This window comes from Harpia harpyja, chromosome 19, assembly GCF_026419915.1.
Source record: "Harpia harpyja isolate bHarHar1 chromosome 19, bHarHar1 primary haplotype, whole genome shotgun sequence".
Lineage (NCBI taxonomy): Eukaryota > Metazoa > Chordata > Aves > Accipitriformes > Accipitridae > Harpia > Harpia harpyja.
Genome location: NC_068958.1, coordinates 11200889 through 11223068, shown reverse-complemented (window position 1 = coordinate 11223068; position 22180 = coordinate 11200889). Strand labels below are relative to the sequence as shown.

At 48.1% G+C, this 22180-nt stretch overlaps 1 protein-coding gene and 1 long non-coding RNA gene across 3 annotated transcripts; one reads left to right on the top strand and one right to left on the bottom strand.

Annotated features, from left to right (window-relative positions):
* Nucleotides 1-1051: 1051 nt before the first annotated feature.
* LOC128154616 (uncharacterized) lies at nt 1052-8460 on the top strand. The gene is made up of 2 exons (XR_008239394.1): nt 1052-4145; nt 8094-8460. It is a non-coding gene; the product is annotated as an uncharacterized LOC128154616 (long non-coding RNA).
* LOC128154615 (ectonucleoside triphosphate diphosphohydrolase 2-like) lies at nt 8393-21429 on the bottom strand. 2 transcript variants are annotated; one of them, XM_052815492.1, is made up of 9 exons: nt 21272-21429; nt 18931-19048; nt 17107-17257; nt 16213-16354; nt 14660-14884; nt 13284-13556; nt 12351-12446; nt 11221-11355; nt 8393-10174 (listed from the first exon to the last, which is right to left on the bottom strand). In XM_052815492.1, exons 1-9 carry the CDS (start codon nt 21383-21385, stop codon nt 9944-9946), a joined length of 1485 nt encoding a protein of 494 aa, XP_052671452.1. In that variant the 5' UTR covers nt 21386-21429; the 3' UTR covers nt 8393-9943. The 2 variants fall into 2 exon arrangements, with proteins under 2 accessions (XP_052671452.1, XP_052671453.1); XM_052815493.1 differs by having other exon boundaries at nt 16213-16293; nt 21272-21375.
* Nucleotides 21430-22180: the final 751 nt, after the last annotated feature.

Here is a 22180-nt window from a genome sequence, read left to right as displayed (position 1 = left end):
CGGGGGCCCACGAATGCCCGCCCTACTCGCTCAGGGCACTCCCGATTGGCTTAATTGAATGATTGATGTCGAGCGTGATTGGCTGTCGGCCTCAGGGATGAGCTAACGTCATTTGATTGGCTGAAAACAAAGTGTCCTAGTAACCGTCGCAATGACTCCGCAGCAGGCCCTGGGCGGTGGCTCGCGCAGCCGCCCATTCCCGAAGCCGTGTGCGCGCTTTGCGCAGGGTAGACGGCAGCTCCTCCTTACTGCGGGAGTAGGGGGAGGGAGGGCGGTTTCCGGGGAAACCGGGCCGGGCCGGGCCGTTGCCCCCCGCGGGTCCCGAGCACACACCCGCCCCCCCGCCTCTCGCCTCCGCTCCTCCGGGAGGGCCTCGGCCGCCCGTCCCCGCCGCCACCCCCCTTCCCCCGCCCTCCGTCGGCCCCGGGGCCCTGCAGCGGCGCGGTGGGGGCAGGGAGCCCGTCTGCGCAGGCGCGGGCTGCGGCGCCTTTCTAGCACTTTCTGGCGCGCAGCCGCCTGAGGCAGCGGGGGCCGGGCGGCCGTTGTTATGGCATGCGCGCTCCGCGGCGGGAAGGGGCTAGGCCGGGGCACGGCCAGTGGCAGCGGCCGGTGGCAGCGGCCAGTGGCGGGGGTGGCCCGCCCTCTGCTGCGGGGAGCCCGTGGCAGCTCGGGGCGGGGGCCGGCGGCCGGGGAGAGCCGTTTGACGGCAGCTCCTTTGCGGGAAGCCGCTGTGCGGCGAGGGGAGCGCTCGTGTGAGGTGGTGTCCTCCTGGGAGGGGGCCTGTGTGAGGTGGTGTCCTCTCACGGCCTCGAGGTGGGCGGCTGGCTGGCTCACCGAGTCCTGCCGAGGGTGAGCAGAGCAGTGCTGTGCTAGGTGACAGTTCATGTTGCAGCCCTATCGTGAGGCAGCCAAGCATCCCAAGCTGGATAAATGTCTCCCTCGCTTATGTTTTCTCTTTCTGTCTCTTACTCTGCTGTACTGTTCCCTTCTGCCGTCCAACTTTGTTAGCACATTCTTGCATAGACTGTTCATCTATTGGTCACAGCTTCTACTGAGCATACTTTGTTGTTTCAGCAGAGTCGTCTTATGACTATATGTATTCATTAGGGTGCCAGCAAGGTCTACAAGTCCTAGCATCTCTTCTTGTTTCATACTGTAGCTGAAACTTGAAAGAGACTCCTAATTGAATTCTCCAAACCTAGCTAGTGTCAAACTGCTGCCTTGATGCGGGGGTGGACTGTGGCAAAAGCAGCAGTGACCTCAATTCTTTCTACACAAACAGAGCACATCGGGCTGGCACTCTGTGTCATTCAGGCATTCATATGAGACAGAGGTACGTTATGGCTTGTATACATATCATGATCTATGTTTGGCTAACAATAATCCAACTGCTTCTGTGACTGGGTCACGTGAGGAGGTGGGCAGGAGAATGGCACTGTGAAGACTTTTGCTGGAGATCGAATAGCCTCTGGTAGTTGGCTTAATACAAAGGTTATGATGATTGGTATTTCTGGCATGTAAACAACATAATCCCCCAGAGATGCTGGACGGAGCCCAGGAGCACTTGGAGCAGCCCCAGAGACCCTGGGAGGAGCCCCAGAGCATCAGGAGTGACCCAAGAGGATCCTGGGCGGTGCCAGGAGCTCCTGAGAAAGACCTTTTATCAGCCCCAGAGGTGCCCAGACACAACTAGGAAGACACATGTCCAGCTCATCCTCCACATTCAAAGCCAGAATGCAGGAGTTTTATGCAGTTTACTTCGAGATAGCTGAGTAATGCAAAGGCATTAGGGTCCAGATTTACCCCACCTAAATATAGACGTTTATTTGAATAGTTAACTCTGGGCTGTATTCACACTGGAGTCAGTGGAAAGGGATGGCTTGGCCTATTCCAGCTCTGAATAGCCTTCTGACAACAGCTTTCTGTTCTCTGTAAAGGTGTTTGAGGTTACCAAATCCAAAATCTCAGTATCATTTAAGTATCAAAGGCAGCCAAGATGAATCCAGATCAGACTTGCTCAAGATTTCATACAAAGCTGTAATAATGAGTGAAGACAGCTTTTCGTCCAGGACGTGATGCCATCTCTTCAGAGAAACATAAAAAATGAACGCTGTCTTCTTTCTGATTAAAAAGAGAGAATGTAGAATGTCTTGCCTGTGTTCTGCTGTCTAGGAAAGTTCATTCAGCATAAATTCTCATCGAGGCATACTCAGAACAGCATTAGCAAGCTTCTGCGCTCATGAAGCCCTAGAAAACCATCCCTAAAATGGAGCAGGGGGAGACACTGCAGGGCTAGTAGGAGGTTTGCTGGTACAAGTGCTGCTGTATTTAATGCAGATACGGATTTTTTTTCAGCCAGGGCCAGAAAGCAAAGGACTGCACATCAGTGACAAAGATCTATTTCCTTACTTTGTTAGAAATTATGAGCCTTTGTAGCTGGTGCTTCTCACAGCTTGTGCTTCAGCCCGCACTGCCTTTAATGTTTGGGAAGCTGTTCTCTAATGTGTAGAGTGAGAAATGGTTGCCACCCCCAGCATTCCCAGTGGCAGCAAAAACGTGGAAATATGCTGCTCTGTTAAGACTTCCAATCTCTATCTCTAAAATGGTATCAGGATTGCACCCAGCAGAGCAGGGGGTAGCACCCTATGGGGTAGCTAAAACTTTGCTCCTCTGATTGAGCCTCCAGAGGTTTCCCTGGGAGATTCAGCCACCTGAAGATCTATGGGTTAGGAGGCATTTCAAATTATTCATGCTACACTTATTTTTGCTAATTCTGTCCCAGTCAGGTAGTACTTCTGTTCTTGGCTACATGCAGATCCACAGGAAATGACAATTCTATTTTAAATATTTTTGCATTTTAAAAATTAAAGTCAAATGACAGTACTTCCAAGCTCTCTGTGAGGAGGAACACAGCCAAGCTGCCAGGAATCTCCATGGAGAGCTGCTGGAGCTGCCGACTATCTTAGCCCTGTGACTTCTAATACTGTGGCAGCCCAGCAACCTAATTAGTGCGTACCAGAAGGTGAGCTGGCAAGTAACAAGGCAGGTTTCTGCCAGAACCTTGTCTCACACGAAGCATTCCTTCAAAGGCAAACCTCTGTACAAAACACTGACAATTGGGCAAATTCTGGGAGGAAAAAATTGCACGTTCCATGGTCCTGGCTGAGCAAAATGCTGAAGTGCGTTTCTAATCGTCGTTGGTTTAGTGGACAGCCTGCACAGAGACACCGCTGCAGATTCCCAGGGCAGGGGAGCAGGGGGCAGTTGGAAAGCAACTGGGATAGCAGAGACAAGAACAGCTTGACCAGGGTGGGGAGGTACGTGGCTCCCACATCATGTTTTCATTGAAGACATCTGTTTTATCGGGTATTTGATTTCTTTGAAAGCTCTCCTCAAATGCTGCTGCAAGTGACAAGCAAGGAGGTTTCACCTCATTTATGTGCTTCCAAATTTCCCATCTGTAAGTTTGCTGTATCAGTTAATGGCTGTAACGGGGGTACTAGAAAACGTTAGGGGCCAGTATCACGAGGGCAAAGTCCCTGGGTATAATCCAAAGAAAGACATGGTAGTGAAGTTAAAACTAAGTTGGAAATTGCATTTCTGTTTCATTGAACTATATATTAGTTGTTTTTTAACTTTTAATTGTAATTGTTTTTGTGGGTTTTTTTTAAACTGTCTGTACTGCTTTTGACATGGAAACAGATTTTACTGTGAATACAACTGGTTTGAGCAGAGTGGGGAGATGCTTTCTTTAACTTTTCAGTATTGCATTCCCCTTTTACTGAACCAGTGTTCTTTGTGTGCTATGGGGTATATAGAGATGATCCCTCCCCTTGGCAGGCAGGCAGACAACGGCTATAATTCTTCTCTTGATGCTTAACCAGCAAGATAGCAGTCTGTGTCTCTGAAATAGCATCCTAGTCTAAACTGAGCCCAGTACCTGGGGCTGGGGTGATGTTGGGGCTGGCAGGAGCCCAAACAGAAATCACAGAACTAATTCTGTTTATATAGGTAAAAATCTGAAGCCCTGAGTTCAAGAGGGGGACACTGCAGAACGAATGTGGGTGGAAGCCTGCCTCCAGAACTGAAAAGCTTTTGGTGTTGGGGTCATTCCAGGTTTATGGTAACACTGAAGTATGACGTGGGTATGTACAGACCTTTTGTCATTCTAGTCTTTCTGTTACTTCTAAGGATAAGCAATGCTTTGTTTTATAGAAATTATTGCTCCTGAGAGATTGAAGTTGTTGAAGGTGAGGGGCTGCTTCCAGAGACTAGTGAGAGAGACTTGAGAGAAATAGGAGCCGCTGAATGGGATCAAGCCACTGGTCCATCCAGGCCAGTATCTTGTCTCTAATGATTAGCAGCAGCTGGCAAGGAAGAACAGGGCAAACATACACGGATGTGGCAGGCAATTCTTTAGCCACAAGCAAGTAACTTTTGGTTTAATAGCCCCAGTGGATTATTATGAATTTATCTAATCACCTTTTGCAGCCATGTGAACTTTTGGCATAAACAACCTCCTGTCATGGTGAGTCCCACAGTTTAACCACAAGCTGTGTGGAAGAAGAGCTCCTTCCATTTGGTTTGATGATTTCCACTGAGCTCCTCAGTTCAGAAGAAAGCCTGTCTCAAGACAGAGTCTTAAACACTCAAGAAAGTCTTAAACATTGTCAGTGATTACCATGAAACAGAAGGTAATGCTAAACCAGCTTTTACGTGGCGTAAAGTTCAGCATTAATTGGCAGTTTACATCTCCTTCGTGTTTAAAACCAGTGAACTTTGAACACTATTCCCGTAAAGTTTCCCTCATTCGGTTCCAGAGCTCCAGCACTGTACACTGTCCAGCGATAAGGCCTATAGGTATCTTTCACTTGGGAGTTCTGTTTCTGGAGAATTTCCACCAAGAAGTGGTGACTAATTCGATCATGAGGTGCGCATATGGTGACACCCCCTGCTGTGAACAAAAATAAGCTTTCCTTCACACAGAAGTTGATTTTATCATTCCTCTGTCTCTCTCAAACCTCCTCTTCTTCATTCCCAGTGCAGTCTTCTTCCTATTAGGGATTATTCTTTCTCCCTCTTGTTTCCAAAAAAGGCTTCATCCACGCTAGTGCCCATTCTCCCTGCATAGAGGCCTTCTTCCACTAAAGCCACGGCTTCTTAAATCACTGATTAGAGCTGCTTTTACATCCCACACATAGAGAGCTTCCATACTGCAGTGTGTCTTTCATCTGTGTCCACATCAGGAGTCTCCTTGACAAGTTTCCAGACAAGCCTGCTTGCTAATTTATTTGATTTGTGGTGGGACCAGCTACTGGCTGTGTTGCAGCTTTCCTAAGGCTTAAGGCGCTGTTCTGCCAGCCTCCCTCTTGTGACTAATCCCTGTCATTACACACTCAGGGGAGCAACAGCTTACGTTCTGCGTTTATGAGTTGAACAGGGGATCTAAAAGCACAGTACTGCAAGAAGGCTCTGAATATCTCATATCGAGGGGATGGTGGAAACCAGGTCTAAGACACTTCTTCTGCCTGGTCTCCACTGTGTACGAGTACACAGTGATGTTTGCACTTGCAAAACATCAAAACACTTTGACTTGCCTGGGTTTGATGGCATTACGAAAGGACTTTTATATTAAGAGACCTAGGGCAAAAATTGGGGTTTTACTGATCCCAGTATTCATTCGGGCTTGTTCTTCTGCTAGCATTTCCATCTACTTCAGTGTGCTCTGAATTAGCTCTTGGAGTAGCAGTGACAAACCATGAGGTAGGATATAAACATCATATGGCTTCCTACTACTCTGGAAGGTACTCAGGTACATGATCATAGGCATGGTACAAGAACAAAATAAAAATGTAGTGATCAATCTTTAAATCCAGCCATCCTAAAAGGCACTCCTCTCATGTTGTGCTGGATTTGCTCCTCCAGTGTTTGTGGATTTCAAGTTATTTCATTATTGTTTATTATAACAGCCCCAAACAACTGAAATGAGTGCAAGTACTGCAGTGCCTGATGCTGTACATTGTTTCTAAACTTGCTATTCCAGAGGCCTTCCCTTAACCACTGAACTAGATACCTCCACAAGCAGCACAGTATCTCAAGGGGAGGAGGAGTTACAATCACTGCATTACTAATGGGAAGCTGGAGCTCAGCCACATGACAAGTTTTGCGGAGTCCTTGAAGTATGCATGACATTCTCACGACTTGCCAAGATAAGCTAGGAAGTCTGTGACAGCACCTGCTAGAAAGTCCAGCTCTGTGAAATCCCGGTGAACTAATTAATCCATAAATGTCCTGTGAAATACCTGTATCTCAAAAAGCAGCACTTATCTACAGCCCTGCCTCGGATACAGCCAGGTACCGAGGGGGAGGTTAGGTGTCTCTCCTACAGCTGCAGGGAGCCTGGGTGCATCAGAACAGGAAGAAAGAAACAACTCTGGTCCTGTGGTGGTGAACTTCATACTGCAAAACGGGACTGCAGGCAGTAAACCATTACTTCTCTCAATTTTCATGGAAATTCATTGGTACAACCCAGATGGGATGTACTGGTTGGGAATCCATGACGCTTTGGAAATGGTATAAATTGGAAGAAAGACAGGAACGAACATACTCCTACAAACATGCTGAAATGAAATTTAGGCCACTCTAGCCAGCAGCAGGTCAGCTAACTTACGTGTTTCTGGAGCTAAGATAGAGAAAGTGCTTTCTGGTGTCAATTTTTATATCTAATACTTTTGATTTCCCTCTTATTGATACTTAGTGACAGCAGCAGAACTGCAATTACATGTGAGCAGACATTATCTGCCAGAAGAGCTCTCCCATGGTTCAGCCTGAGTGAGAAGCGAGAGCGCTATGCATAAACTTAAAGAATTTAGGGACAGTTAGAAAATCCTCATTATTAATCATTTCTACAATTGCATTGTAGCCAAAGGGCTGCAAGCATCTTCATTTCAAAGTGAGTTAATCTAGAATCTCCTATTAAGTAGATTTCTGTTGTCCAGGTAATCTGGGGATTAATTCTACAAATTTATGTACTGCTGACATGAAGGAACTGCTTATATAGAGAGCTGGGAGAAAGGAATATGTTACTTTGTTAGTTTCCATTCTTCTCATAAGTTCCCGATTTTGTTATTTTTTGCCTTTTTTATGACTAAAAGCACACTTCAGGGCTTTTAACATACCAGTCTAGCTCATCATCTAGTAAATACATCTATAAGTGGGTTTTTTTTCTGCCAGATAGAGAATGGTACACACCGTCAATACTGCCCATTCCAAGCCCGGTTCACCCGGTAACCCTAGCTGCTGGGGCTGCGGCTTGGGATGTGCAGCACAGTCTGCCTGTCCCACCTGCCCCCGTGACCTGCCTGCAGGAGAAGACAGCACTGGCAGTATTTGGAAGGAATGATGGGAAAGGAGGGAGCAGAGCTGCCGCCTGTAGTGTGTGGACCACTGGGGAAAGAACTTCAGCCATTGAAATGTCTCACTGTGCCTTTGCAGATTTTAGCTCAAGAGTTTAGGATCTGCTCTAAATCAAGTGTTTGTGGGTTGTCTTCACATCACAGAGCGGTGGCTCAGTGTCAAATGGTGGCTCGAGTGTCATGGATTTAATGGGGCAAATTAGGCCATGTGTACGTGCCATCACCTAATACAGCTCAGTGGCATATGCAAGGCAAAAGTAAAGTCAGGAGGACATGCTGAGCTTCTTGCCTAACTGCTCACTTTTTATCTGCATGGAAGTCCCAAAGTCCCTTCTAAACAAGAGCTTGGGGAAGTTCCAGCCAATGTCCTTTTCTCTTGGACCCTGTAATCTAGTATTAAAAATCAAGAAGGTATAATGACTGAGCAGGCCAGAACACCTGGAGTCCTGGGGTTCCTGGCATCTCACTGGCTTATTTCCATTTCTGACAGTGGTAGGATTCTTCTTGGGCAGGTTGCAAATCTCAGGCAGGAATCCCACAGTTCTCATATGTGCTGACAGGTCACAGAGCCAGAGCTCTGTTTAATGATTGCATTTCCAGATGCGGGAGGAATGAAGTCTCAGGAATTTCCCCGATATCGCTGACTCCCTGATAACCTCTTTTTTTTTTTCTATTTAGGCTTGCCTGAATCCCTCCTACCTTCTTCAGATGGTTTGAGCAAAGAACACATCAAAGATGTAGACACGTCTCTCATCAACTAAATACCAGCAACCAGGTTACCTGAAGTAATTTTCTGCCTGCCTGCCACTGGGAAGAAAGTGCCTTCAGGGGTTCTCATTGTGTACCCCGAAAGTACACAGCATAACAGCCCTTGAGTAAACAGAGGCAAAATCAGCATCCCCCATCCTCCTCACTGAAACACTCTGTGTTCACAATAAAACCCCCGCTTTGATCTCTTGCCAAGAATAACACAGACAGTCTATTAAAACATCTTTAATAACATGATATAATTAAAAATATCTAATGTGCAACTCAAAGAAATGAATATGAAGCTTGTTTAAATCTGTTTCCACACCCCTCCAAACTTGACTGACAGGTTCCAAACCTTCATTAATTGGCCTGAACATTTATGAATACCCCAATATTATAGGGGAGGGGGTATGTCCTATATATGAGTTGGGAGCACAAGGGATTAATAATCAGATTTGAAAGGATTTGGGTGCCATGGTAGCTTTAAAAATCCTGCAAGGCACATCACTGCATCTGTGAGCATTTTAATTTCTGTTTAAAGTGGTCTGAAATGCATTGGAGATGCTCGTCCCTTAGGCTTTTAACAGCCTGTGTGTTTAACTCTCTGAAGCAATCCAAGAGGAGAACTCTAAACATTTTAGTCCAAGGACAGTGTTTGTCTGATTCGATCCCTTTTCGTCACAACACCACAGAGAATCTGTACAGCACCTCATGTTTTAGATGAGCAGAGCAGACCAGAGTTGCTGGAATGACTGCCAAGTCCCAGAGGAATCCTGAGTATTGGATTATAAAGTAACTCTGGTCACAGTCTAATATGAGAGTAATTGGACTGACAATTAGGAAAGCTTCTGTTCCTGGGTCTGCTCTTGTCTAAAGGACAATGTTAGATGAGATAACTTCACTTTCAGAGTCAATGAGACAAGCAGTTCAGTGCGAATGAACAAACTGGTGAACCTTAGCCCAGCATGTACCCTCTTTTAGCTGATGTGAAATTAAATGTGTTAATTTAAGTCCTGGTTAAAGAGTTTAAATTGACAATTTTAACCCTGAGTTGCCATGACTCAGCTGAGAGACAGGGACTCAGCTGTGTGTCTGTGCGCTTTGTTTCTCCTTTGATGCTCTGCACATTTTGTAGAGACCAAGACTGAAAAGCATTGCTTTTGAAGGATTCTTGGTCAGCAAGAGCATTCGCTGGAAGGGATGCATGGATGCCATCACTGAGGTGGAAGAACAGACAGATCAATAGTAGCAGGCAGAAAATACCTGCTTTTTCCCTTGAACATGGAAGCAAGTTGGCAGTTATATTCTGACTATATTTTAATGCTGTTCCATTCTTCACTAATGACAATACTGCAGGTATTGTCTCTCTTGTGGGCACAGAAGAGGGCAGAGCTCTTTTTTCAGGCACCACCTCTCCTGATTAGACAGGATTATTCCATATTAACTTTACAATAGCTTGGGGCCTGCCTGCTCAGAGGCATCATTTCATTAGGTTGACATGAGTAATCTCAGCTGCAGCCCAAGCAAGATCAGTGCAGGCTGCTCTCATTTGGAGAATGAATAGCTTGCCATCCACCAGGAATCATAGGTTTCCTGCAGAGCAGGATCTGTTGTCTCTGTACAGTAGTGGAAGTGCTAGCAAGTTGAAATAAGGCACTGAGGCTTTGGGAGTCCTGCAGGAAAATCACTCGCAACCTCCAGTGACTTACACCTGTGTGATTTCTGTATGTACCCTATTAACTGCCCTCTGGCAAGAGTATCGAGTCCCAGAATAACTGTCAGTTGTCATCAAAAACACTGCTGTTCCTGTTATTGAAGCTGTTTTCCTTGACCATCACTCGGTATGAGATGCGCATGAAAGAGCCGGTGAGCAGCATGACAAAGAGGATAAGGAGCAAAGACCAGACCCCAGGTTCAATCCCCTTGAGGAAGCTTGGGCTGTCCTGGGGGATGGTGTTGGTCAGACTCAGCAGGTACCCAAGAGTCCATCCGGATGATGTATCACCCATCTATTGAAATAAAAAGGAGGAGACGTCAGAAGAGAAGGAGATAGTCTGGATCCAGCTGTGTTTCTGTGCACATGCCCAAGACCTCCTGTACTTTGTTTCAGACTGATCCAAGGATTAGACTTGAAATGAGGAGCTCTCCCACTCTCAGTGCCCAGAGTGCACTAATAGGCCTTAATTGCCCTGACCAGTCTCACCTGGGACATCTACCTACCCCCACGGCCCATGGGCCTGGGAGCTCCATTTAAGCTCTGGCCTGGGCAGTTACTTTTTTTCCTGAGCTGTGCTGTGCTTGTGTGTTGTTCTTTCTGCTTACTGACTGGTTTTCCTGGGTGGACCTCAGGTCTACATTGTGGGTAGTTCTGTCTCTGGCCCTGTTGCCTGGTCAAATCTCAGACATATGTTATAGATTGCTTGTCTCTGGCTTTCCAGGCTGGGCTCCCTGGATGGACCCTGGACCTACCTCATTACCTTGCCTTAGTCTGATGATCACCACATAGCTGACTGAACTGCTATCACGGATGTGGCCCTGCTCAATGGGACCATGCCTTTGCTGGTGAGTTGTGAAGAGGTCTGGGAATAGGCTTTGTTTTCTTTTGTGAAGGGGAGGACCTGAATCAAGTCTTCCCTAGGAGCTCCAGATCCTGAAGCAATTTCAGACCTTATGAGCCAGTTATAAACCCTCACTAGCACGAAGGTGATTGCAAAGAGGTAGGGCAGCATGTTTTGGCTCAGGAAACATTATCAGTAGTTTGTCCTTAGCATTAAGTGGTGATCAAGCCATACTTCCTTCCCTATTGGGCACAGACTTTTAAAGATGGTATTGCTCCAGATAAGGCTTTTGACCCATCTATTTTTCAGTGGGGACAAGTGTAATCTCTAGCTCTCTGACACTGGTTTTCTTGCGTATCACAACTGTGACTTTATTTTGCAAAAACATCTTGCTGGAGAAACCTAGCTGGTTAGGGCTTGTAGGAGTGGGGACAGGCTGGCTTTACTAAAACCAACCCTCCCTCGTAATTAGAAATACCACAATATAGGTAACTGACCTTCTTCTGGAATGCAGTCCAGATAGACCCATCAAAGTCAAATGTGTATCCCTTTGTATCGAGATGAAAGATGAAGGCAGACACAATACAGTAATCAACAAGTGTATCCAGGCTTTTTTGGGACTCCTTAACCAGCTGGTGTCATTTCCAAAAGAAGATGGGGAAAAAAAAATACAAGAAGTAAATATTCAGTAGCTGAATTTCAGGCCTCCTGTAGCTTTTCTTTTCTGCTGTGGGACTGACTGTGGGACTGGAGGAGGGGTTTGTGTCCGTGCAGGCTGAAACCATGTTTCCTGCACCCACTGGGCTGTGGTCTGGGAACCAGTGTCATCTCTTAATGCCTTTGTACCCATCTTATTAAAGACCAGGCAGTTCCAAGAGCAGCAGGACTGGCAGCCACGTGTCCTACAGTTGCCTTGCAGGTGAACTGCTTGGTATGATTCTCTGCACTCTAATTAGGTTGAGCTAATGCTGCACCCTTTCTCTCAATAGGAGCATTAACAAGATCTTCTCTTCCATACAGAAGAGAAAGCTTTAGGGAACTGCTTATGGGCTTTGCTACCCTGTTAGCAAACCCTGTAGAAATTGTCCAATTTGAATGTTACTGTGGATGCTTGGTCAGTGTAGGTGCAAATGAGGGTGACCTCATAAGCCACCAACTGAGAGAAAGAACTTACAAATTCCCCCTGGCATGGTCTCCATGGGCCCAGGTGAAATGCGAAAGACCCTGGAGCCTGAGTGGATGTGTTCCTTGCTCTTAAGGAGAGGAGGATAACAGGAAGACCAAGGTGATGTACAGGAGTGAGTGGACAGCCTTCCTGTTTACTCCTTAATATGCAGTAAAAGGTACTTGTGGCTTTTCATTTAAGTCCAGGTGTTACCAGCAGCAGCTGGGATTTGAGAGGAAGGAAAATAAGTGGAGCCTGTTTCTTCAAAGTAAAAAAAAAAAACAAAAAAAAACCCAAACAAAAAACCCCAAAAAACCAAAACGAAAAACCAGGCAAATACCAAGTTTTTTCCCTGAGGGAGCCAGTAAGTTATGGCTCTGTCAGTCTGAGCCCCATGGGCTTTTACAACAGACTGTTCCTTGCTTCCCACTCTCCCTGCACACTAAGTTATTCCACAGTTACCTCTTTGATGGACATCCCACAAAGCCTGTTGACTGCCTGACCCAAGTCAGGAGAGGGTACAGTTTCTCTCATGAAGTCCGTGGCCTCAGAAATCACCTACAACAGCAGGAGAAATAATCATCAGGTTGGACTGTGCCCTGCATTGCATAGAGTGCCTATAGGAAAGTAAGTGGCAGTAGCTGTGGGGTGCATTGCTAGGGTGCCCTTTCTGTGTGCCTGCGTTGGGGCTTACAGTGCCTCTGATGGGTGCAAGGAAGACAAGTAGATCTGCTACTCTCTGGAGATGGAAACAGGACTGTTTCTAGCTTGTGTGCAGCAGCCTGCCTGGCCTGGCTAAGTAGACTGGTCCTTAGGTTCCTTGGCACCATGTCCATGGGAAGGCGCTCAGGAGCAGGGAGCTGAGGAAATTTCTGTAATTATTCCCTCTGAAATGCACTCAGTTTGTCCTAGGATCTTGAGCTGGTCCTGGCTTAACCCAATGACTTTGGACGCTAAATCTAGGGTCTTAGATATAAGCATGTTTGTGGTGGAGCATGCCCAGATGTTTGCTAAGGGAGTGGCACAGGATCTTCAGTTTTACCACAGACCTTGTGGGGGAAGACCTGCTCAGCATGCAACTCCTGGCTGTCCTATCCCTGCTGGCTCCGTGGATGCCCAAACTTTGTCTCACAAGCAGATATTGCTGAAGCATGGATGAAGAAAGACCTACCACAGTCATTGGTGGGAAGCCTGTGATCTATATTTGAACAGTTATGTGCCAATGAGGGGGAGAGGGCAGGAGTGCATGTGTACAGCATTAGCCAGGGCATTGGCTCTCTTGGCTAGCAGAGGGCGCAGCATGGCTGTTCCCACTGTATTTATTAATGATCAGACTGGTCCCATTTCATGGGTTCTCTGTACTAGTTGCCTACCCCAGTGTAAATGAGAACCCACCAGAAACCTGGTCCGGAGGGGCTTGAAAACACTGCTGAGGGAATGCTTGAAGAAGCTGCAGGAAGAAGATGAGTTGAGCAGGCTTTGCACAAGCCTTATGCAGGCAGTGGGGTTGCTGGAGCCAGTGATGTTGAAGACCTCCTCAGGGCCAGGGATGTCCAATGTGTCATCACTGAGAGCACAAGGCCCAGTATGCACTGATTGCCACTGCACTTCCCGGGAGTAGGTGAGGGGCCAGCAGGGATTAGACACAGTTTTAGCACTTCTCTGATCCTAGAGTCAGAATAAAACAAGGACAGAGGCAACAAGAGAGGAGGTTGGCATCCCCGGGCTTCACAAAGGAAGACAAAATGTAACACGGCGAAGAACAGTTTGCCTCTGGCGGCACAGTATTGTAATTGAGCAGGCAGGCTGCAAAAAGTTTGCCAAACCTTATCTCAGGTAGTCAACTGCAAGGCCCAGACTGATGCAGCAGGCTCCCAGCTCCTCCTGAGTTCAGGGCAAGCTGCAATGACTGGACCTGCTGTGGGAGGCTGGGTTGTCCCAGCCCCACCTGCTCTCCCTTAGACCAGAAATACAATTTCAGTGAATCCTGTACTCTTTCTAGTTGCAAGAAAGAGGCTGTTCTGGTCTGCCTTCCAAATGGCTCAGTCCCTTAAGAATCAGTGTTTCTGATCTCTAGGAATTCCTCAATATAACTGTGGTGAAGTGGGTCTGCATGTGGGACATTCAGATCTCAACTAAGGGGAGGTGTGGTTTATAGGGAGGCAAGCAGATGGGCAGTGAGTAGTTTATTTCTAAAAGACTTAGTTTTGGTGGAGACTAAAATGATTCCTGAGTTTGCATCAGATCCTGCCCCTCCCCACAAGTGAAATAAAGTTTGGAAGAACCAAACCACCATGTTTTCAAAATGAAATATTGTTCTTTTAAAGCTGCTACAGGGTTAAAGACAGCAAAGGAAATACCCCAAATGGAAGGCCCCAGTTGGTTTCTGGGTGCTGTTGTTTAGCTTCCCTTTCTAGGATGGAGGAGCAGTTCTGAGGAGCCAAGGGAAGTCTTTGCCTCCCTTCAGCCTGAAAATGATCTTAGCACCTCTGGAGAGCAATTTTGTGCTCATGTGTATTAAGTAAGGAGCCAAATAGAACCTGCAAGTAGGAAACTCTTGAATGGGTGCTTGCGTGTCTGCTTGGAGGGCATTGATTCGGGCATAGAGACTATGTTTTACAAATGCACTGGGCTTTTTCAGATATATGCAAATGCCCTCTGTTAAAGACAGTGATTGACATTTTGCCCATTAGAAGCTATACCTTGTGCAACTGCCATTTAGTGATACCATATCCAGGAACCTTGCAAATGCCCTTCTGGCAGATACTCACTTGAATGAGCATAGAGAGCAGTCTACTGCGGAGCTGGTCTGTGCCATGGCAGGGGCAGTGACGAGTGTACACGTTGTGCATCTGCCCATACAGCTGCAGCCTCACTCCCTCTTCTGGTGCCTGGTTCTCTTCTACCTTGGAAGTGAGCTGTGTTGAGGTTCCTCCCACAGACAGGACTCCTGCCATCCCCTTTCCAGAGGGGACCAACTGTCCTCGCCAGTCGTACTGACCCAAAAAGAACCAGAGAGGTCAGTTCTTAAGACTTCTACATCTGGGTTGCAGTCAAATACAAGTATTAGTGCACAGAGGGAAAGCAGCTTTCTGGTGCAGTACAGCCCAACTTTGGTTTTTTTTCGTCCACAGGACATAAGGATGCTGAACTGGTGGCTTTGGAGGGAGCAAAGGAGCCATTGTACAAGCACTGCCATCTACTCAGAGAGGTCCCTGCAGCCAGCAAGAGCAAACAGGACTCACCATCCTGGATGGCCACTGCTGTTCAAGGCAGTGGTCTCAGCAGGTGGGAGCAGGGGAGAGAGGAGAGGGGGGTGGTGGTAGGGAATGGGAGGGGGGGTTCCAGGTGGGCAGATATGGGCTTCAGGTGCTTCCTTGATGCTAAAGTGATCCTCCTGTCAGAAGAACAGTGTGGTTTAATCTCCTGCAGTCTTGCAGAACTGATTTTGGCAATGCTGAAGTTAGCAGTACAGGCAGGGAAGTTTATGTGGGTGTAAGCACTCTGTCCCTGGCTGGGGGAGGCTGTGTTGCCGCCAGCAGGGCTAGCAATTCCCTAACCAGTGCATGCTTGCTGCTGGTTATCAGAACTGCTTTTCACTTCCCTGATGTGGAAAAACTCAGTCTAACCCACCTTTCTCTTGCACTTTGAGTTCTTCTTGAGACCCTTTGGTTTGAGAAGCTATGGGTAGAGCAAGGAAACTTAAATGTATTCTTTTTGTTTAGCAAGTGCCTTCTGAATACAGACCAGGCCTCTATGCTGGGGACACCCAACTATACTCTCATTAGCATCTCAACGAAAGGAAATTTGATGGGCTTTTGCTTTGGCAGCAAAAGACTCTGCTTCTCTGTCCACCATCCACAGGATGTTCTGTGGGACAGCTGGACTCCAGTGGCAATCCCACAGCACCCCACAGACAGCAGCAGTGCCTGTTTTACAGTGGTGCTGAGCTAGAGCTGCAGGGACTTGGAGCAGTGGAGTTCTTGTTGACATCCTGGGCTAGGCTACGTAAGGTCATCTATGTGAGCATCCTGGATGTGTTGCCCAGAAAACCTCACATCTGTTAGGGCAACTGCATGAACATGTCCATGAAAGGCTATATTAGAGGTTCGGTCCTTCAATCTAGTTATAACCATCTCACATTATGTCCCCCAACCAGCTGGTGTTGGATATAACCTGCCTCCTCTGAAAGGCCATGGAAGTTGTGCTTAAGCATTGTTTAAAGTAAAGGGTTTTAACGGTCCCTCCACATGTCTCTGTGGCTGTTTGTTAATGGGAGTTGCTCAGCTCAGTTCTGTACTCCCCAGGCAGGATTGTTCTTTACCTTGAAGAAGTTCTCCAGGACATAGTTAACAGCAACCCAATCGAATGCTTCCTTGTCTGGACTGGACAGGATCTTTGCCCCCTGAAAGTCAAAGGGGGATGACTTCAAGGTCACAGTCAGGGCTGCAAGGAGATGGGTGAGGCTAAACAGAAAAGAAAAAGACAACACACTGGTTTTTACAGGACCCTGCCAGGAGCAGCCTGCAGTGGGGACACAGCTGCAGGGTTTCTTCTGTGCTCCCCACTTTGGGTCGTAGCACAAAGGCACAATGACATTGCTGCCACTTCCCTCTCCCCTCACATGGCACTGGGGGCAAGAACAGCAGAGGGATGATTTGAGCAGTTGTGCCACCATTCAAGAATTTGGGAGTTTAGTACCCTCTGTCACTGAGGGAAACCTGTGGCCTTGCCCCACTGACCTGGTCCCCTCCAGACCTTACTTTTCCCCAGTGTCTAAAAGGAGATAAAGGTCCCTATAATGAGGTGACTAAGAACAGTGTCCACAAAAGTGTGTATGATAAGGTGGATCTTCCCGCTGCCATTTCCAACCTGCTGACAGGAAGCACCCCTGAAAGCCCATGTGGGTTGTCACATAAACTGAAAACACTTTAGCTTCCAGACTGACAGGGTTTTTTTGCCAAGCACTAATTGTGAAGGAGACTTTACACGGACTGGTAGCAGTAGCAAGACCATCATCCTCATGGCTGCTTGGGGGGACAGTATGGAGACACAGCTATGCCGTACTCCCCTTGAGTACATTGGGACCCGAAGAAGGTTTACCTGACTAGCAGATTAGGGATGAAACACTGCAGAGCAGACAGGGTGAGATGCATTTACAGAATGATCCACATGACACGTGCTGATCTCTGGGTGTGGGTTTGCAACATTCACTCACTTCATCTGCCTCTTGCTGGTGGTTGCTCCCAAGTAGAGGGGTGTTTGGCTGTGCTGCTCTGCTGGGATCTCCTTCTGGGCCCAGTTCAAACATGGCTCCAAGCTCTTCCCTACTGTCTGAGGAGAATCTGAGTAGTTGGAGACTCCTGGACCTGAGGACGAGGGGAAAGAATGAAATTTTCTAGGGAAACATATGGGAGAAGTGCGAGAGCTGTTACTCAAGAGGTTGCTGTCCTAGGGCATGGTTAAAGACAGGACCTGTTGCAGGTGGAATGAAGGAGTTCCTCCATGTAGCCGTCCTGCTAAAATATGGTACTGGGAGCAAAACACATGTGCATGTAAATCCCAAATGGCACTAAAAGTACCCTAGCTCTGCTGCTGAGACATCCCGTAAATGACCACGTATCAGCCACGTGACTGCTGCAACAGCTGAGGCTGTCTCAGCCCACAGAGGAAGAAATGGGGCTTTAGCTGCTATAAAAGATAGCAGAAGGACACACTGCCATGCAGGCAGAGCTGAGGCTGATGTGTCACCTCTCTCCTCTAGCCACTTCCTCTTGTGTTGGAGGAGCCAGCTTCCGAGTCCTGCACTGGCAAGCAAGACACCTCTGCTCTAGAGGATGCTGGTGCTGCACGGAGACAAGCTGTGTGCAAGCCTTGACTCATCTTTCCAGCAGATTTAATGGATTCTTAAACGCTGGTTTTGAACTACTACCCAGGAAGAGCCTCACTTCCCCATGCTCTGGCCCACTTGTCTTCCTGGCTGCGTGACTCCTTCACCATGTGCTCTGCTCTCCTGGGCCCTGTATAGGGCTGAGATGCAGCTTGCCTATGGCTACTCAAAGGCTGTGACCACACTGCCATGCAGACAGAGGACTACTACTCACATCTGGGCGAGACACCTGCCTGGACCTCTTGTTGCTGCTGCTGACAAACTGCTGTACTGAGCTACAGTTGCTGTTCTTAACCCAGACAGTGAAGATGGCAGCAGTCAAGGGACACATACAAGGTTTCAGGAACACTTATTGCATCTTCTGGTGGTTTGTATTGCTTACAATCTGCAAGGGCACAAAGTCCCTTCCCTGCTTCTTGTGCAGCTGCCTTCCTACAGCACTGCTACTGGGAGTTCAGGGTTTCCCAGCATCCTGCTATAATTAGGCTTCAACATCAAAGCAAGACTGAGAGATAGGGAAGTTAAACCCTGAGCATTAATGCATGAAACCCTTTCAGCTGCCTTTGGCAGGGCCAAACTGATTCAAACTAGTGAAGAAGACCCTAATATTCTCCAAAATGTGAGACCTAAAACCAAGCTGAACTCGTGGTTGTGCTGTCAAACCCCACATAGGGGGCTGGAGTCTTTGCATCTCTGTTGTCCTGACTGTACTCTGGGCAGTAAGTGGTGTAGCTCCAGGATGAGGCAGAGGATACAAAGCGTCACCCGGCAACCAGATTTGTCTCCGTTGCTGTTAAATGTCTTGCCTGGGTGAGAAGATCTGCAGCCTTGGCTCTGCCACTGATCCATGTGGACATCAGGATGAACCCCATCTTCCCTGTGTGCTTCCCTGCCTGCAGCAGGCCAAAACACCTGTCACCTGCTACTGCCAAGTGCTCTGAGATCCAGCTGTGTATGGCTAAATCTGCCCATGTCGAGAAGACTCATGCTGAAAATAAGCACCTTGTGCTTCACTATCAACACTGCTTCAGTGTACAGCTAAATGATACAGGAGCTGAGGAAATTGTGGCAATGGTCCACGCACAGATCTCTGGGTTTCCATCCATCCCATGCCAGTCCCACAGACCACCAAACATGAATCAGGCACCTTACCTTGCACAGGACAGGAACTGCATTCCCTGATCACCCCGGTCTTGTTTGCCTTGGTGGTGGTCCACTGGTAGATGAACAGGATGGTGCGGGATGGGCCAGCATCCACAACAATGCCATACTGGAAAACCCCAAAAACATTCTAGATAAACACCACTGAATGCATGCTGCTTTGTTATTGTAGGGTAACTCAGCATTATGTAGGTATTCTGGGTAACCCATGGGCCTGCACTGCAGTATTTGAGTTAGTTTTTTATGTTCAAAGAAAGGGTGAAGCCAGAAGATGATGTGGATCTGCAGGGAACCATCTGCATTTCTGAATATACATGAGGAGCAGCAGGAGTGGAGAAACACCCAGAAATTCAGCAGACCTACAGTGGCATGCTCTGTAGCTGTTCCTGAAATCAGGTAAAGGGCTTCCACTAAGAGCTAAGCCACCTGGAGCTCAGGAAAAACAGGCCCTAAAGCAGTGGAAGATGGCACTATACAGGCTCTTGAATGATTCTGGGACTCAAACTGATGCTGGATTGGTTTGCTAAGGCTTTCATGCAGGAATTGGAGGACTGTGGCTTGCTCCTACTTCTGAGGAACCTGAGACTCCCTTACCTGTTTGATGCCCCACTGCAGAGATGGTGTACCATAGGCTGGGTTTGCCTTGGTGCATGCCAGACCTGTAGGAGCCACAGCACACTGGGATCAACCAGCACATACACTGTCCAACGCAGCAGCCCCACAGAGACCAAGACAATGTCTTGGCAGAAACAGCAGCAGCAAACATGAGATTTCTCAACACCTTGTCCACTGACAGTTCTGTTGCCTAGCAGTGAGGCCAAGGGCTTTCTTAGTCTCTTTACAGCCTAGTGCTTGGTCTATTTGCTGCTGATCGAGCCTTGCTGAGCTGCACCTCATATGCGAGGGTTAGGAAATGAGATGCAGCTGGGATACCCTGCAGCACTGCTCTCTGTGGCTGTTCTGGACATCCCCACACTCAAAATAGCCCCAGTGCTAGCCTATGGTCTCCCCCTCTCCCCCCTATTACATGACCCCAAACTGGGACATCTATACAGACAGGAAAGAAACTTGTGAGATCTGGGAGGTATGTGGTAATGCATGGTCTAAGCTGTATCTTGCACAAAAATAGTTGTAGCTGTGACTGAGTGGGAGGAGAAACCTCCTGAGAGGTTGATGTTAAACACTGTCAGAAGGGTTTTAGCACAAGACAGAGCCTGGCTGCAACCTCCGAGCGAAGCTGGCTGCCTGCAGCCTTCCTGGGAGCTCCCAGCTGCACCAGAAATGGCACCCAGGACTGGAGCTGGAGCAGAAATGCGGAAGGAGGATGGAGGTCCCTGCCCAAGCCTGCTGGCATCCTCCCACACAAGTGACAGCTCGTATTTCTCGCAGGGACATGTCGGCTGCTGCAGAAGAGGAAGAAACAAATGGTATTGGTAGAGAAACCTGGATTTTTTTTCCTCCTTCACAAAATGCAAGGCTGCTGCTGGGAGTGCAAGGGATGAGAATGGATCACCGCATTTCTGCCCCAGCTCAACACCAGGGAAGGATAGAGCATGGAGCAATAAGGGTTTTTTTAAATCCAATTTTGTTTCCGAGAGGAGCGTGGAGGAGGGCTAGTATCTCTAAACGCACAGGTTAACCTACTTCTGTTCAATTAAACCATAGTGTGCCACTGATCTCACCTCAGCAGTGGTGCATCAGGAGGCATAGTGGATGGGCGTTAACCCCCCAGTCACCAGGCAGATCTGACCCTGTTGCATAGAGCAGGTTGGCTCTTTGGTTAAAATCAAGAGAGGACAGAAGAGGAGAAGGCATGGAAGATAATTATATATATTTTTTTAAAGACAGAAGCAGCAGTTCAGGGCCAAATTCCTGCCAACTTTCAAGAGTGACGTAGCCTTTTCCCTCCACTGACAGCACTGGTCCCTTGCTGCTCTGGGGTAGCTCCTTACATGGGCTGCCTCTCCTCAGCCTGCAGTGAGCATCTCTGCTGATCCATGGACCATATCCAGCCTCTATTTCCCTGACCAGACAAAGGGGTTGGCTTGTCTTCAGTTTGAAAACTACAGCATGTTGAAGGATGCCAACCCATCCTCTCAGTCTTGTTCTAGTCACCTCCCCTCCTCAGTTTGTTGTTTCAGGCTAGTAAATAACTCAGTAGCGCAATGAATGTAAAAAGCAACAAAACACACCAGTTTAAATGCCTGGCTTGCACAAGGAAATAGGCAGGTTCTCCTTAAGAAGCAGCCCCAGAGACGAGGAGAAGGTCCTCTGCTTACTGCCCCGCTTGACCCTCGGCTTGGCCACCCCTTGGGCAGGTGGATGCCCTTACCTTAGTCCTGAAAGGGGTAACGGGCACATCTTTAGTGGAGACGCAAAGCAGCACGATGCCCGTCAGTCCCGCTATGATCACCAGCCAGGGGGGAAGGAGTTCACGCCAAGACATGAAGCGCTTTCTCCTTTCACAAAGAGTCAAAAGAGGAAGCAGCAGAGCAGCGAACTGACAGTGGCTGCTTTTTATAACCTTTAAAAAGAGGAGAAAGGCGGGGCCAGGGCCAGGCTCTGACTTCAGCCCAGCCCCAAGCCACAGGGACCACAAGGAGCGCGTGGGCCAAGCTGCGATGCGTCAGGCATTTCTCCCTTCCATCGCTCCATGCAATAAATAAAACGACGGCTTCATGCCCGTTCCAGTGCTAGCTTTGCAAAGGCATCAGTGCAACCTCGAAACTGCCCCAGGCGATGGGGTTGAGGTAAACAGAAATGTGGGGTTAACTCAGCTGTGTAATAAGCAGAAAGCAGGCAAAACTCATCCGTTTGGTATTCTGCGCCTGGCAGTGCTAGCTGCCAAAATTAGAAGTGGGGAAACTCCTTGTCACTGGGTTTACTTTATATCTGAAGGCTCCAGGGTGGACCTGGGGTGCTTCCCTGCAAGCACGTGTCCATCAGGTTGGGGCAGAGTGTGGGCGCTCTGCCCGGTTCCTTCAGACTGCTCCTGCCTCCTTGTTCATTCTCAGGTGGCGCTGGGACAGGAAAACATCTGCACATTTGGGTTTCCACCGGCAGGAGACTCTGCTGGTTTGGTCTTTGCTGTGGGTAGGAGATAGCAGGGGCTGCTTGGGTCTTTTGCCCCCAGAGGGCCAGTGTCAGGATAGGTGCCTGTACACCCCTTCTTGACAGCCTCCCCATGAAAGATAACCAACCTCCAGACTTTACAAAACATGCGCCTGCTTTGTCCTTTCTG